Source organism: Hipposideros armiger, unplaced genomic scaffold (assembly GCF_001890085.2).
Source record: "Hipposideros armiger isolate ML-2016 unplaced genomic scaffold, ASM189008v1 scaffold_190, whole genome shotgun sequence".
Taxonomy (NCBI): Eukaryota; Metazoa; Chordata; class Mammalia; order Chiroptera; family Hipposideridae; genus Hipposideros; species Hipposideros armiger.
Genome location: NW_017731540.1, coordinates 813,441 through 831,299, shown reverse-complemented (window position 1 = coordinate 831,299; position 17,859 = coordinate 813,441). Strand labels below are relative to the sequence as shown.

The 17,859-nt window shown below is 34.0% G+C and overlaps 2 protein-coding genes across 13 annotated transcripts in view; one reads left to right on the top strand and one right to left on the bottom strand.

Annotated features, from left to right (window-relative positions):
* Positions 1 to 9,405, top strand: part of CREB1 (cAMP responsive element binding protein 1) — a 57,806-nt gene extending 48,401 nt beyond the window's left edge. For 4 of the 5 annotated variants that reach the window (XM_019652928.1, XM_019652930.1, XM_019652926.1 and 1 more), the window contains one exon: positions 7,229 to 9,405. In XM_019652928.1, the coding sequence (XP_019508473.1) occupies positions 7,229 to 7,373 (145 nt within the window). In that variant the 3' untranslated portion in view covers positions 7,374 to 9,405. The remainder of the gene's footprint in view (positions 1 to 7,228) is intronic. The other variant, XR_002125180.1, reaches the window with a different exon arrangement.
* METTL21A (methyltransferase 21A, HSPA lysine) overlaps positions 1 to 17,859 on the bottom strand; it is a 71,443-nt gene that overhangs the window by 40,750 nt on the left and 12,834 nt on the right. For 4 of the 8 annotated variants that reach the window (XR_002125182.1, XR_002125181.1, XR_002125183.1 and 1 more), the window contains exon 4: positions 3,013 to 3,072. The exons of 2 other annotated variants lie outside the window; for them this stretch is intronic. Coding sequence is in view for 3 of the 6 variants with exons in the window: in XM_019652936.1 (XP_019508481.1) it covers positions 3,014 to 3,072 (59 nt within the window). In the remaining 3 variants the exon portion in view is untranslated. Of the gene's footprint in view, positions 1 to 650; positions 2,486 to 3,009; positions 3,073 to 17,859 lie in introns of those variants that run through there. 2 more of the 8 variants (XM_019652935.1, XM_019652937.1) reach the window with 2 other exon arrangements.

Sequence of the window (17,859 nt, the reverse complement as noted above, 5' to 3'; positions counted from 1 at the left end):
GTCATACAGAATTGTTACACCACCCTAAAAAGAATCCCTTGTGATAGATACCCCTTGGTCAACTTCAACCCGCTTCCATAGCCCCTGGAAACCACTAAACTGTTTCCCATTCTTATATTTTTGCCTTTTCAATCTTATATAAATGGAATCATACAGTATAATAGCCTTTTGGATCTGGCTTCTTTCACTTAGCAAAACGCATTTAAGATTCATTGGTAGTGTTGTATGAATCGGTAGTTGATTTTATCACTGGTGTTTCATTGTATGGATGTACTGTGGTGTTGATCCATTCACCTTGAAGCTCATCTTAGTTGTTTCCATTTTTGGAGGAGTATGAGTAAAGTTACTATAAACACTTACATGCAGGTTTCTGTATGAACTTTCAGTTCACTTGAGTAAATATCTAGGAGTGGGCTTGCTGTGTAGAATAGTAAGCGTGTGTGTGTATATATATATATATATATATTTTTTTTTTTTTAATTTTTTTTTTTTTTTTTGTAGAGGGCAGTGTCACTGGCCCTCATATGTGGGATCCGAACCAGGGCCCTTTGGCATCCCAAGCCAGCTCTTAACCAACGCGCCACTCGGCCGGCCCAAGCGTATATTTTTTTACAAGAAACTGCCAAACTGTTTTCCAAAGTGGTTGTAGTACCATTTTACATTCCTACCAGCAATGTATAAAAGTTGAGTTGCTCTATATCAAGTGTTAAATTGTTTTACATTGAGGTCTATGATTCCTTTTAGTTAACTTTTGTATAGGATGTAAGGTGTGTCAAGGTTCATTTTTTGTATACAGACATTCATTTGTACAGTACCATCTGTCCTTTTTCTGTTACCATTGTACTTTTGTCAAAAATTAATTGACCATATTTGTGTGGCTCTGTTTCTGGACTGTCTAGCTCATTTCATTGATCTGTGTGTCCTTTTGCCAATATCATGCTGTCTTGATTACTATTAGTAAGTTTTGCATTTGATAATGTGAGTCCCTCCCTTTGTTATTTTACAGAATTGTTTTAGCTATTCTGGTTCCTTTGCATTTTCATATAAATTTTAGAATCTGTTTGTTGATGTCCATGAGAAAGTTTGCTGAGAGTTTGATTAGGATTTTGTTGACTTAGAGCAAATTGAGAAGAAAAACATCTTAATAATACTGATTCTCTCATTCTGTGAACACAGTATACTCTCCAAGATACTGCCATATTTTGATTTATACCTAAATACTTAATGGGTTTTTGGTTTGGGCTTTCTTGGGAGGGTGGGGAACTATTTTAAATGGTATATATATTTTTTAAATGTAAATATTCAGTTCATTGCTGGAATATAGAAATAAAACTGACTAATGTATTAATCTTTTATCCTGTAACTATTCTAAATTTACATATTCTAGGAATTTTGTTGTAGATTCTTTGGGATTTTCTAGATAGACAGTCATGTTGTCTGAAACTGTGGACACTTTTATTTCTTCCTTTCTAATCCTTGTGCCTTTTCTTTTTCTTGCCTCATTGCAGAGTTTAGGACTTCTGATAGGATATTGAATAGGAGTGGTAAGAGAGGACTTCCTTGCCCTGTTCCCTATCTTAGGAAGTACATTAGTTTTCTGCTTCTCACAAATTACCTCAAACTTAGTGGTTTAGACAACACAAATTCCTAGTTTTCTGGAAGTTTTTATAAGCATTTGACAAAATTTAACAACTTTTTCTGAATCTCTTGAAGTAATCATGTGGCGTTTCTTACTTAGTCTATTAATAGGGTGAAGTACATCGGTTTTTCCAGTGTTGAGACATGCATGCATTCCAATCATGGTTATGATGTATTGTCATTTTTACATATATTTGCTAATATTTTGTTGTAGATTTTCACATCTACATTCATGACTGATAGAGAATTTTAGTTTTCTTGTAATGTTTCTCTTGGTTCGTTGTCAGGGTAATGCTAGCCTCATAAAATGAGTTGAGAAGTGTTCTCCTATATTTTATGGAAGAGTCTGTATAGAATTAGTATTGTTTATTCCTTAAATATTTGGTAGAATTTGCCAGTGAAACCATCCTGGCGTTGAGTTTTCTTACTTTTGAAAGGCTTTTTTTAAACCATGAATTGAATTTCTTTAATAGATAAAGGGCAGTTCGGACTGTCTGTTTCTTCATTGAGTTTTGGAAGTTTATGTTTTTAAGGATTTGGCCCATTTCTTCTACGTATCAAATTAATGGACACAGAGTTGTTAGTAGTAGTATTTATTTACTATCCTTTTAATAATGTTTGAGATTAGTAAGGATTTCATTCCTGATATTGATCATTTGTAGCTTCTTTCCCTTTCTCTCGATCTCTCTCTCTCGCTCAGTTTTTTTGGTTAGTCTGGCTAGAAGTTTTGTAAAAAACAGGCTATATGGATTTGAGCCATGGTCCATAGTGTGCCATCCCCTGGTGTAGCCCCGGTAGAAGACATGAAGGAAAAGGATGCAGAAGGATACACCATACAAATAGGAATCTAAAGGAAGGTAGAACATTGTCAAGGATAAAGAAGGACATTACATAATGATAAAAGAGTCAGTCCTCTAAGAAGACATAATAATTGTACACGTGTATGCTCCTAACAGAGCTTCAACATATACAAGGCAAAAGCCGATGGAACTAAAAGGAGAAATGAACAAATTCATAATTATAGTTGGCGACTTCAACACTCTTCTCTCAGTAATGACAGAAAATAATTAAGGATGTAGAAGACCTGACTGACATTATCAATCAACTATACCTATTTGACATTTATATTACACTTATGACTCTAAAAGAATAGAAATAATATAAAGTATGTTCTTGAACCATAAAACATCTTGGAAAATCTGCAATCTTTTGGAAATTAAATATGAAACGTTTCGATATCTATAGGTCTAAAAGGAATTCTCAAAAGAAATTTTAAAAATTATTTGAACTGAATGCAAATTATAATATGACAAAGATTTGTGGGATGTAGCTCTGTCAGTGCTTAGAGGGAAACTTAAACCCTTAAATACTTACGTTAGAAAGAACGTCTTAAATCACTCGTCTCTGTTGGGTTGGCAAACTGCACCTCACTGCCTGTTTTTATAAATAAAGTTTTGTTAGAACACAACCATGCTTATTTAATTATGCATTATCAGTGGCTGCTTTCATGCTGCAACAACAGAGTTTAGTTATGACAGCCTATGCGGTCTGAAAAACCTAAAATATTTATACTCTGACCCTTTTTAAAAATGTTTGCCAACCTCACTTACATCTTAAACTAGAAAAAGAGGAGCAAATTAAAATCAATGAAATTGAAAAGATAAAACCAATAGAGAACAATCAATGCAACTAAAAATTGGTTGTTAAAAAAATTAATACAACTGATAAACTTTGAATGCAAAAGAGGAAAAAAACAGGAAGTATGGAAGAATTAAAGATGCTAGAAAGGGAAAGAATGAAACAATAGGAGTAACACATAAAGGCAAAGAATTAGTTCAGTAAGTGTAGGTAGAGGATATTGAAATACATGATGTGAAAGAACTTTTTTCTAAAAGTAATGTCTATCAAATTAATTTCAGAATTTATATGCCATCTGTTTGCATGAGTGCTTGGAATCATAAAGTCCTGTTCCTGTACTGGAAGAGACATCAGAAGTCACTAATATTCACACCATGTCTTCAGGCCAAAGCACTGGGAGAGTCCTTTCTTCTGCTCTTAAAAATATTTAGATAGAAATTTTTGAGACGTTTAAGAGGCATTCTCCAAACTAAGGAGTTCTTTAAAATTTCTGTTTAAAGTTCTTTTGAATTTTGTATTCTACTCCAAAATATAGTAATGCTTATTTTAATATGAAAATGCTTGTCAACCCTCTACCCCATCAATTAAAATTGGTGCTTTAGAATGACATGCCATGATTATTCCCCGATTTTACGTACTCATTAATACAAACCTAATGGTCTTGGTTTGGGATATATTGATCAGTCCCTTTAAAACAAAACAAAACAAACAAAAAACAGATGAGAAAATAGTCCTTAAATGGAAAGGGACCTGCTGGAAGCTACACAACTAACTAAAAAATATCATGTCGTCAAATTTAGTTTGGGACATGCTACATAGATGTCCTCTTTGGAGATTAGTATTTTGAAAAGATCAAAGAGATCTTGTATTAAAGAAATAAGTTAATTTTCTTAGCCCAGTGTTTCATTTTTTCTTTTGAGAAACATTTTAATCTTTCACCACACTAGTATACAGTCGGCCCCCTGTATCAGTGGGTCCACATCCATGGGTTCCACGTCTGCGGGTTCAACCAACCATGGATCAAAAATACTCAGAAAAAATGTTATGTTGTTGCCCACATGCAGCACTATGTCGTTAGGCCTCTGATGGTTGCATCTGTACTGAACATGCTCAGACTTTTTCTTGTCATTATTCCCTAAACAATACAGTATAACAACTATTTATATAACATTTACATTGTATTAGGTATTATAAGTAATTTAGAGATGATTTAAAGTATATGAGAATTTGTTTAGGTTATATGCAAATACAGTGTCATTTTATGTAAGGGACTTGAATGTCCACAGATTTTTATATCCACGGGGATCCTGGATCCAATCCCCCTTGGATACTGAATGACAACTGTAATGATTTTGGTGGAACACAGTTGGGAGGTACTAACCTATTAAACTAGCATGTAGACACAGCATTCATATAGGCACTTGTAGACTAAATTCTAAGGTGATAGAGAGGAGAAAGGAACGGGGGACAAGATATGTTGCCCTTGGCTGAAATTAGATTTGTAAGTGTATCTACATCCTCCCTATTGTTAGACTAATTGACCACATACAGAACATCCAAACTGACTTCCAGATCATTCCCACTGTCATCATCCTTTAGATCACGCTTGGCCTCATAGCACCTCCTGCCTGTTTTCTTCAATGTTCAGTAAAATGCTGGGCCATTTTTAACCCATTTCCAAAAAATTTTCTCAGTGATGCAGTCTATTATACATTGTCCATATCTATCATGGACAATCCAACTTTTTTTTCCCCCAAAATCAGCTTGCACTATATGAAAATGCCCCTTTTTTCTAAACTGATAGGCTACATGGGGGTGAAGATATTAATGGAATTATAATAGAATACCATTTCAGTTATCTAGAAATAGTAATACCTAACACATACCTAGCATTTACTAAAAGCCCGCCAGTATTTCATGTGCTTTTCATATATCAGCTCCCTTAATCTTCATAAAACTTTTAAGGTAGATGATATTATCTCTGGTTTTAGTCAGGAAACTAAGGTTAAGTGATTTGCCTGTGGTTACATAATTGATAAGGGATAGAGCCACTTAAACATAACAATCTGACACTGAAGATACTGCTGTTAACTTCTGAAGACTTAGAACCTTTTTACTTTCAACTCTTATGTTCATTCAGGTACTTGCTTTGTGCCAGCTAATGACTGAGGACATTAAAGAAGAAGATGTGGCCTTTATCCACGTAGAGAAGTTTGTTTAGACTTTGTAGCTTGCTAAAAAATATTTTTTATTACTTTTCATCTGTTAGATATTTTTTATTGTGGTAAAAAACGTAAAATTTACCATCTTAACCATTTTTAAGTATACAGTTCAGTATGTTAAGTACATTCACATTGTTGTGTGGCAGATCTCCAGAACTTTTTCATCTTGCAAAAATTAAACTCTATAATACTATAAAAACTGCCCTCATTTCCCTCTCCCTCTAGTCCTTGGCAGTCACCATTATCCTTTTTGTTTTTATGAGTTGGACTATTTTAGCCACTTCATATAAGTGGAAGCATACAGTATTTGTCTTTTTGTGGCAGCTTATTTCGCTTAGCATAATGTCCTCAAGGTCCGTCCATGTTGCGCCGTGTGACAGGATTTCCTTCCTTTTTAGGGCTGAATAATATTCTGTTGTATGCATATGCCACATTTTTTAAATTTACTCATCTGTCGATGGATATTTGGGTCACTTTCCACTTACTTCTTGGCTATTGTGACCAATGCTGTTATGAACATAGGCGTGCAAATCTCTCTCCGATATCCTGGTCTAGATTTTTTCTGACATATTCCCAAAAGTGGGATTGCTGGGTCATATTGGTAATTCCATTTCTAATTTTTTGAGGAATTGCCATACAGTTTTCTATAGTGGCTGCCCCATTTTACAGTCAGTGCACAAGGGTTCAAAATTTTCTTTGCATCAACACTTGTTATTTTTAATTTGAGATTTTGTTATAATTGCCATGCTGATGGCTATGAGGTGAATTTCTCATTATGGTTTTGAGTTGCATTTCTCTAGTGATTAGATTGATGTTGAGCATCTTTTTATATGCATGGTGCCCATTTGTATATCTTTGGAGAAATGTTTACTCAAGTCTTTTGACCATTTTTTTAACCAGGTTATTTTATTGAGTTGTAAGAGTTCTTTGTATATTCTGGATTACCTCCTTATTAGATATATGATTTGCAAGTATTTTCTCACATTCCTTAAGGTTGCTCTTTCACTCTGTTGATTATGCCCTTGACATGCAGACATTTTTAAGTTTGATGTAGCCCCATTTACTTACTTTTTTGCTTTCGTTGCCTGAGCTTTTGGTGGCATAGCCAAGAAATCACTGCCAAATCCAATGTCTTGAAACTTTTCTCATTTTCTTCTAGAAGTTTTATAGCTTTAGATCTTACATTTAAGTCTTTATTCCATTTTGAGTTAACTTTTGTATACTGTATAAGGTAAGGGTCCAGTTTTATTCTTTTGCATTGGATATACCGTTTTCTCAACATCATTTCTTGAAGAGACTTGGGTTAGATTTTTTTAAAAGCCTTGAAATAATGAGTTTGTGAGATCCTTCTATTTAAAGGATGTTCTTCACACTACATTTTACCTTAATATTTTCTTAGTTATTGATATTGATAGAACTTCAAGTTTTACATGTGTGACGCAAAACACTAATAAACAGTGATGTAATTTTTAAGTGATTGTTCAGCCCTTTTGGTTGTTTGTGGGGTCTTCATATTTGAGACCTCTTTTTAAAATCAAACTTCTGTGGCATATTAGAATTTTACATAAGGCAATTTCCAAGTCATTCTATATTTTTTCAAATGCCAAATCTATAATATATTAAAATGTTTGTTAATTTGAACTAAATCTCTAAGAAATAAACATATTCCATTACAAAATAAATGATATAGAAATGTTACATAATTTTTCCTGCGCTTTTTTGCTTTATAGGGAAGCAGCACGAGAGTGTCGTAGAAAGAAGAAAGAATATGTGAAATGTTTAGAAAACAGAGTGGCAGTGCTTGAAAACCAAAACAAGACACTGATTGAGGAGCTAAAAGCACTTAAGGACCTTTACTGCCACAAATCAGATTAATTTGGGATTTAAATTTCACCTGTTATGATGGGAAAAGGACTGGCTTGGGCCACAACCAGAAAGACGAAATAAACATATTATTTTCTAAACATTTCTTTTTTTCTATGCGCAAAACTGCCTGAAAGCAACTACAGAATTTCACTCATTTGTGCTTTTGCATTAAACTGTGAATGTTCCAACACCTGCCTCCACTTCTCCCTCAAGAAACTTTCAGCGCCAGGAATCATGAAGAGACTTCTGCATTTCATCCCCACCCTCTTCAAGAAGTAATCATTTGTTTACTTGTAAATTGATGGGGGAAATGAGGAAAAGAAAATCTTTTTTTAAATGATTTCAAGGTTTGTGCTGAGCGCCTTGATTGCCTTAGGGACAGAATTACCCCAGCCTCTTGAGCTGAAGTAATGTGTGAGCCGCATGCATAAAGTAAGTAAGGTGCAATGAAGACGTGTGATTGCCAAATTGACATGTTTTCACATTTTCATTGTGGATTATGTAAAATTGTTTAAAGACAACCCCTAAAAAGGAATTTTTATGGTGTTGAAGAAATTGAGAATGAATTTGGAGTCCTTTCTATGTACATTGTCTTCAATACTGAAAACTTGTCCTTGGTTCTTAAAAATACTGTATTAACTACAGCTCTTCCGTAGGCAGTTGTTGCTTCTTAATTCAGTTCTGTGTGTGTTCAACATTTTTGAATACATTAAAAGAAGTAACCAACTGAATGAAAAAAGCATGGTATTTTAATTTTAAATTAAATTGAAGTAAATGCAAGTACAAAGCTTGTTTTAGTTAGTACTAAATTCTTAGTAAAAAGACGCTCTTTACCAAACCAACTCTTTGAGTTATATAACAAGGTTTTTAAATAAATGTTTTTGTCATCGCCTTCAAAAAGATTTATATTGTCACTCATTTACTTAAGAATATATTTCTAATTAAACTGTTTCCATTTGCACTTACATTATACCACCAACAGGAAAGCCTTCAAGACGTTAAGTAAAGCAAAATGATATATTTGTTTATAAAATGTTGTGTTGTAGAAAAATACTTATTTTAAATCTCTTCCATATTAACATACTTTAACAGAGTATCTCTAGTGAATTTTTTAATGAAAGAAATTGTAAGGATATAGTTCTAATAAGTGCAGTATTAGATGTGACAAGGAAAGTAATTTTCTTCAGATATATTTGAATGACTGCTGTACTACAGTATTTGGATTATCATTCCTGCAAAACATTGGTTTTGTTTTCTTCTAAAAAGGAGTTAATGCTTTAGCTTTCCAATATGCTGTGTAGCCTTTGTCATTCTATAAAGGAGCTGCCTTTTTTAACTCCTGAGTATAACAGTCTGTGTTTGTATGTATCATACATTGTTTCCAGTACTACTTTTAATTATTATTATTCATTTTATTCACTAAACCTGATAAATCTAAAAGTTACCCTTTAAAAGAAAAATAAGACTTATGGTGGATTTAAAAAATTGGAGACTGACGTAATGTTAGATATAATTTCTCATTTGAGAAGGTTATTTCTTTTAGAAGAGTCTAGAAAATTAATGTTTTATATTTAGTCATGGTTATTTTTTAAAGTTTACTTTGTTAATGTGTTAAAATTTGCAGATGGGTCTGAATTGTTTGGTCCATTTTGAAAAGTAAGATTTTTAATTAATATTTGTAAATGGTTTATTTTTGTTTGTAACAAACCATTGTCTTTTTTCAAGGATGAACAGAGTTTATGAAGGAGCATCATTCTAAGAATTGAGTGATGTAGTATATTTGGACAATTCACCAGATTCTCAAGAAGGCTTTCAAACGACTGTAAAGTTTGATGTTTGTCCTGCTGAGCTAATGGGGAAAGTCATAGCATAAAAGCTAATTTGTATACCAGCACAGATATGTCATTTTCCAAAACTGGTATAATAGAAACCAAGCAAAATCACAAATCTGTTCACCGACTAGAATTCTTTATTAATGAGTCAAAATGTCAAAGTGAACATTCTGAATGTCATAAGCTTTATAAATGAAAATTGCCTAGTATTTAGCAAGTCGTATTCTCTACTCTAAAAGTTAAATGTTTTTCAAAAGTTGGGGCTTTCTATTGAATTAGAAAGTTGGTGGTCCTCTTAGTCCCTGATAAATCGAGGCAATCATTTCCATATTAGCTGGTTGGATTTATATGTTATAAAGACCTGGTTCTTTGTACCTTGAGGATGATTGCACTGGTTTGAAGTCAGTTACTTAATGGTGAGGTCAGAAATGTATTCTGTTGCTAGATCTATTTAGACCCTTGTAGAGACTTGAATATTTCGGTTTATACAGATAGAAATCAAGCATCTTTTGTGTAGACTTTTTTAAAAAAAAAACAACCAAGAATTGGGAGGAAGGTGTTTGTTTTTAAGCATGCAACTTTGAGAATTTTTAAGAAAATGACATAATAATAAAAAAAAAGTCTTGTAGCCAAGAACATGTGGCCACATTACCAGTGATAAATGGTTTTTTCTCTTCATATTGGCCAAAAGGGAATGAAAATGTCATCATAGGAATCTGTACATATGCTACTGATTTGCCTAGAAAATAGTTTGGTATCACTTTGCAAATATAGGGCCATGTGGCACTTTTATCTATAGGACAGATTAACTCTAATAAAAATGAGTGGGGGTTTATTTTTGATATATCACTGTTAGGAGTTTTCAAGCTTTGATAGTGTTTAACTGAAAAGTGGTTTAGAAAGGGCTAGATCCAATGTGTTCGCATTATTAAAAAACCGATATCAGATGTAATTTTAAGTTCCTTTTTCAAACTCAAGTACCATATTGGCAACCATAATACTGTCATAGGTGCTCTGTTCATTTAGATACTCTTGGGGGAAAATGGCATTTGTATAATATATGTGTACATATATATATATATATATATACATACAGTATATAATCTGAAGCTCTGAGAGCTCTTAAGTCAGGAATGCTGAGTATTATAGTATATTGAGGTCAGATGAAAATTTACATTTTTGCGTGTTCTATTGCATCCCTTTTGGTAGTTTCTTGGACTGCATTACTCCAGCACTCATGACTGATTTCTGTCTTCTGATTTTCTTCCAAGTATTTTTCTTTTATTGTTAGTTTTCTTTGGCTTGATATGTTACTAGTCACTTGAAAACACCCCTCCCCACAAAGTATTTGGTTTGTATGCTTTGTCTCTGGCAGCTATAACAGTGGTAAGAACGTTTTCAAGATAGCTTCTAAAAAGCACCACTGATTTTTCAAAACTCATCCTAGGGGAGGAATTCGGTGTTTTCATTTGAGCAGGGATTTTGTCAGAAAATGCTTTGGTGGCAGGTCCGCAGCAGTGCTAGTATCTGAAAGCACAATACCAGCCAGGCAGGCTGTCCCAGCAGACGTCATCTGGCTGAAGTTCATCTCTGTCTCTCAGGCCTAATCCCTACTATCATTTTGACCATTCGGGGTGGCATGTGGAATCATACAAAGGCTTAGGAAGAAACAGCAAGTTTGTTTAAACCAGATGCCCTTTCTTACTTGAAGTGACTTCAATCTAGATTTCTTCTGTTCATTTTTAATGTTTTAAATTCTGGGATCAGCGACAGTCAGCATAAGTTGGTCTCTTTATTTTGAAGAACAAAAAGACTGCTTCATTTTGCAGGATTCAATAAAGCTTATATCTTAAAGTTAAGATTTTGAATTAAAGTGGATTTTATTGGGTTGTCGGAAAAGTCATGACGCATTTTTGCAACGAAAAACAGAAAAAAATGCGTCATGACTTTTCCGACAACCCAATAGAAACAGTGGTTATTATACACCTTTGCAGTTATTTTCAAGAGGCTTTATTTAGTTGCCTTTGTAGCCCTGAAAACTGTTGGTATATTGTTTCCCATTGACTTTAATACAAAAGTTGTATATTTATTTGGATTATATTTACATTATATTCTTTGTAAATGTTTGGTGTAACTTGCACTTTTAAAAATGACCCAGTTTGGGTATTAGCAACTTGAGAAATTCCCTCATCAGTTGTCAACTGACTTTTTATGTCTTTCTCCTTTCTTCAAATCATGGGACTTTTTTAATGAAAACTTTTCATTGATTAAAATATTTTAGCACCTAAAGGCTAGCTTATAGTGTAAAAGAAAAAATACCAAGAAATTAAGATTTGACTAGCCTGATTAATAAGAAGATGGGTCCAAACCCTTATTCTTTTTAATCATGGATAAAAGAAAGAAAGAAAAAAGCAACTCAAGCGAATATTTATTTCTAATTTTAAATCATACTCTGTCCTAACTTCAACATTAATATTGTCTCAGGATGCCAAGGTATCTATGAATTAATTGTTGGCATCATGGAGACCACATGTAATCATTTGACTAAATTTATTTCACTTTAAATTGGCTTTCTTAACATCAAAGAAATGCTGCCTAAATCTGACTAATTTCAAATGAGGAGGGAGAAAGCGAGCCGGCAGGTGAAGAGTTGTGGGATACGTTTGCTCACTCAGTTGTACAAAGCACAACTAGAACTTTTTGTTCGGTGGCTTACATACATCTTGAATACTTTCAATGTTGATAAGTTGACTTTTTTGAGTTGACTGCACAGTCACTGTATGTACTAGGAACTGGTTTCCTTGACTTTCTAGAATCAATGACTAGGAAAGGCACTAACCCCTGAGGAGCTGAACATATCACGAAGCTGAGTCAGTATGGAAGAATTTCAAATAAATCAAACAGGGTGCTGCAGTTCCATCTGTCTCCTATGCTTCTGATAAGTTCTTACCGGTTAGTGAATGTAGCTTAAGCCTTTGTATGTGTCCTCAGGGGGCAGACAAACTTTAAGAGGGACCAGATAACATTTGAATGGAGGGATTATATTTCAGGTGTTTTAGCTTGAAATTTATTTTTTAAAAAAAGAAAAATAGAAAAAAAAAAAAAAGAACAAAGCCTGTGCAGCAAAACTGATACTATAAACAGGCAAAGTTTTTTAGCACAGAGAGAAAATATTGACCTGTCTGCATTCTGGTACTGTGGGTGCAGGTCCTAGCATGGTTTATAACATGATACATTTTTAATTCTCACCAGCAAGAAAAAGGAAAATGAACAATCTTCAGGAAATGTCTTTGAAAAAGGGTCAAACAGTAGGAAATTCAAATTTCACCTACTTTATACTGGCATTATTTAATACTTGCCTACAGAAGTATAGCATTTCTTCGGTCTGAGGAGCACCTCAGAAGTGAAAGGAAATCTGAGATAGTTGAAAAATTGGTAGGGAAGGAAGAAAATCCCTGCAGATAATGATCTTATATTAGTTGGCCAAGTGAAATGATCTATCATTGTGTTTGGGAGGAGGTTTTATTTTCTTATGTTTTTAAAATTGAATTGGTAAATGCTTTATAGACGTATTTTTATCCAAGTGCCACTCCAATTTGTGTATGTAATAAAATTATTTATATTAAAAGTGGGAAATAATTTGTCAGCATCTTTCTGTGAGTATAGATTTATTAGGGGTGGCAGAGAAGAGTGCTAGTTAGCAGTTTTCCATGTAAAGTGTCCCCGACTGATTGTCCACATGTCAGTTGTCAACCCCACCCCAAAAAAGGAATTATTTCTAACCTAGATGTATCACTTGAAACTTTTTAGAAACAAAATAATCAGGGAAGTTTCTAGAGAGAACAGTGTTTGCTTTTTTTGGTTTTCCCTTGAGGATTGGGGTAACAATACCTCCCCCCAAAACTATCAGCACAAAACAGGGTATTGATTTTTAACTCTGATGTTGCTATTGGAGTTAAATACTAAATAAAGAACTATAATGAGGGAAATACACTTCTGATAAAATTCCCTACATTCTAGAAACATCCCTGTTTTAATTTTTTTTTACCTAAAACTTTTTGTGCTTTATCTGTGTAAAGAGGAAAAAATGTACTGAGTTACAATGCATTTAATTAACACTATGTACATATTAGCTGCTTTGTGTTCAGAATGGTAGCATTGCTTTGTATATTAAAGTGATCCTTGTGAATTTGTGAAATATTGTCATAAAAGTGCTTTTTCTTACTGTAATCTTTGTGGTATCAACTGTCATAATGCCCTTTTACACACATTTATGTGCAGTCACATAAACATGCTTTTAAAAACTCTGTATGTCTCTTTTTTGGGGATGGGATTTCTGTCTTGTTTGTTACTGGTAGTGTTAAGCTATATTTTCTTGGACTTAGGTTTATTACTTTTGTTAAATGAGCCAAAGTTATGGTAGAATAAATATATCACAAGCTTATGTTGCACAGCAACAAAGACTAATTCAAACAACAAGAACATGTCTTCAGTTACTTAATTTTACTGTCTTCCTAATTTTTAGCACAAGATTTCTTTATTCAGTAAGATTGAATAAGAAAGCCCTGTTGAGAACCAATGGGAGGCATGACCACCTGTCTCTGATGTCAAAATGCTTGTTTGCATTGGAAGAACAGTAAGAATAGATAACTTCTCGGGTCCCCTTATAATTTTGAAGTTCTGTGGTAATATGATAAAAGGGGTGGGAATGGGATCAATCTGCTCTGCTTAATGCATAAGAATAAGATTTCTATACTATTGATTCAGTTTCTGAAAATAATTGCATTTATTCTAAAGTACTTCTTTTAAATTGTCATGATGTGTTTATTAAGCATGTTACACCTGCCGTTGTATAATTATATGAATTTCATTCTACAAAGAGTAACCACATAACTTATTGTACAATCATATATTTTTAAGAGTGACAGTACATAGGGACGACAGGAGTAAACCAGGTTCTTGCAAGCCCCATTCAGGGCTTGGATGGACCTCCAAAAAAGCAGAGTGCTTATCTTCATGTAGACCTCTGCTGTCACGTGCTCATTTCACAAATACTCATTGAGGATACACTTCCGGGCACTGTGAAGTCCCTGTCCTCAAGAAGCGCTAATACACACAGCCAAGGAAACAACTCAAAATGTTTACACAAGTCCAGTTTTAGACCTGAGTTCCAGACATATTTGTCATCACTACAGTATAAAACACGGGTCCAAACAGAACTTCAACTGTGTTTTTTCCATCTTGTAGATGATGCCACTACTCACTTAACTGCTTAAGGCAAAAAAAAAAAAAAAAAACACTGCATTAATCAATGTTATCCTTCCTCTCATTGTGCATTTTAATTTCTCCACATCTTTCTTAAGCACATTGACCAAACGGGTTTAGAATTCTGATGGCCTAACAAGAGGAAAGATGATTTCCAGTTTGAATGCTATTTTTGTTTTTGATTGAGGTGCAACTCACATAACAAAATTGACCATTTTAAAGTGAACAATTCAATGGCATTTAGTCATTCACTATGTGCTACAGCCGCCTGTATCCAGTTCCAAAACATTTTCATCACTCCAAAATAAAACCTTGTACCCGTTAAGAGTTACTCTTAATTTCCCCCTCCCTCCAGCCCCTGGCAACCAGCAATCTGCTTTCTGTTTCTGTAGATTTACCTATTCCGGATACTTTATAGATATAGAATCATACAATATATAACCTTTTGTGTCTGACTTATTTCACTTAAACAATGTTTTTGAGGTTCCTCCACATTGTAGCATTTGTCAGTACTTCATTCCTTTTTATGGCTAAGTAATATTCGTGAGAGAGAGATGCACCAGTTTGCCAATTAATCTGTTAATAGACATTCAGATTATTTCCATTTTTTGGCTATTGTGAATAATGCCACTATGAACATTAAAGTTAGAAGTATTTGAGTCCTGTTCTTAATTTAAGGAACTGCAAAACTTCCTCAGCAGCTGTACCATTTTACATCCTCACCAGTGATGTATGAGGTTTCTAATTTCTCCACATGCAGACCAACACTTGTTTTGCTTTTTGCTTTTTTTTTTAAATTATGGCCATACTCATGGGTGTTAAGTGGTATTGTGGCTTTGACTTACAATTCCTTAATGACTAATATTTAGCATCTTTTCATGTGTTTGTTGGCCATTTGTATATCTTTGGAGAATTGTCTGTTCAAGTCCTTTGCTCATTTTTAAATGAGGTTTTTTGTTGTGGAGTTTAATGAGTTCCTTATATATTCTGGATATTATTCCCTTATCAAATAATAGGATTTGCAAATATTTTCTCTCATTCTCTTAAGTTTTCACTTTTGTGATAGTGTCCTCATTCTTAACTATTTTTTAACTTTGTCTTTTAAAATAATATGTACATTTGTAAAAAACTACAAATGGGCAAGCAGTAAAGTTTCTTTTGTATTCTTTTAGTGACAATCTGCATATGCACGCAAATTCTTCTCTCTTTTTTACATAAATGGTGCTTATTCACTGAATGTGTCTTGGCAATGGTTCAATTTCAGTATATGTACACCTGCCTCTAACAGGTATGTATTATTAGTATACCATTATATAAATATATCAGTTTATTTAACCAGTACCCTCTTGTGGACATTTAGATTGAAACTTTACTATTACAGACATACACTAGTATAGATACATACAAGCTAGTATATTTAGGACAGATACTGAGAAGTGGAAAGTAAGTATGGCTTCATATTTGGAGGTGCTGGCTAAGCATTATTAAGAATGCTAAATTAATAAAAAAAGTTGGTTAGTACTTTTTGTCACACTTCACAGTATTTTTAGGAAGAAGAATTAGAAGTAGCAGAGCCAGTCTTACAAGAGATTATGAAGTAAGTAGGCCTTCCTTTTCTTTCCTGTTACACTGTGTTTCCTTCTACTCTCCGAAACAGCTGTTCTCAGCAAGGAAACTTAATTTTTTAGTATGTCATCTTTACTAGTGTTAAATTTTAACCCTTCCCGGGTTGTAGAAAGAAAAGCATAACAAGATTTCACAGTGGAAAGAGACTTCTAACAAATCCTCAATTTTTAAAATGACCAAAAAAAAAAGAAAAAATCAAAGAAATGAGGACTGTCAGCGCTAAGAGAACCTGAGTTTTCAGTTTCCCAGAACAGGGCTCTCTCTATTCCCTGCACTTTCTCGCCTCATTCTTGTTAAAGAACTTGAAAACGCTATTTCTATGTAGGTAGAGTTTCTGGGGAGCAGTAGAATTAGGACTGTTTCTCTGACACTAAAATAAATCACACATCTGCTTCACAAACTATTAAGTCAGGCCCTATATCTAGGACCTCTTACTAGTACATTGAAAACTGACTTTTAAAAGTACTTTAAAATTTTATTTTTGTTTTCTTGATTTAAAAATTGACAGGAAATGCTGCTATCTTTCAACCCTCATAAACTGAAAGCAGAGATTAAACGGATTTGATGTTGGAGGTGAATCTTTTACTTAAGTTGGTAATTTTGTTGTTGAAGTAGGCTTTGTATTTTGATATCCCTTATACTTTATTTATCCCTTACATTGGGCAAGGAGAAATAAGGCACAGAAATTAGGCAATTTAATAAACTCATCTGTAAAGGAATCTGAGTTTTTCATGAGTAATGTTTATTGAACTCCCTTGATGAAGAATGTACTGTGTTAGCTTTTGAAATATAAAATAAGAGATACAATCCTTGTCCCTTAGGAGTATAAATTGTATTTGGTAAGATAAAACATTCCAGACAATGTTGTTATTCTGACCTGAAAGAGTTTTCAATCTGTTCAGTTAGTTGAGATAAAGTATTTTGATCTACTAAAATTCCGATCCTTTTTTATGAATAAATGTTCCACTAGAAACTACTTGAAGATGATACGAGGGCTTCACACATAGTTTTTACATGAACTAAAGTAAGATACCCATAAGAGGTCATCTACTTAGAAAACAACAGTGTACTTTATCTTGGTAGTTCTCATAAATATATTTTAACATAGCACCTTGTTGGCAGTATTGGATTTTAATTGGGAAAAAGGTTACTGATACCCACTGGATAACTTAAGTGTATAACAGTTCAAAGAAATAGCAACGTGAGAATCAAGGCTTAGTACAATACGTTTAGACTAGGTTTCTGTCCTTAACTTGAGAATAAAATGAGCACACTTAGAATGCACAGTTCTGGGATAAATCAATCCTTTTAACATAAGTGCAAAATGTCACAATTTTGTTGACATTGATAGTGGACACTGTGGCATACTATCCAGATATATTGTCTCCCCAGCCCTACACACACACCCCTCTGAAGCACTCATTTCCCAGGCTTCTGGGAATGGCAGCAGATGGCTGAGTCCCTCTCCAGGTATTGTCTTCACCCCAAGTTTATGCCCCTTGGATCCAGTGAAGAACCTACACGGAGATGTAAAGTCCAGCTCCCTTGCCCTAATAGTGGCTCAACTGCAGGGCCATCCCAGCTCTGAATTCGCTGAGGATTTCATGACTGCATTCCAGCCCAATCTCTCCCTCTTTCCCAGACCTGCTAGTTTTACTCCTTCAGAGATGTTGATTTTCAAAGTAGTCCCACTTAAACTTTCTGTACCCGAACCTCCATTTCTGAGTCTGTTTCCTCAGGGAACCTGACCTGCAACCACATTTTAAACTCAA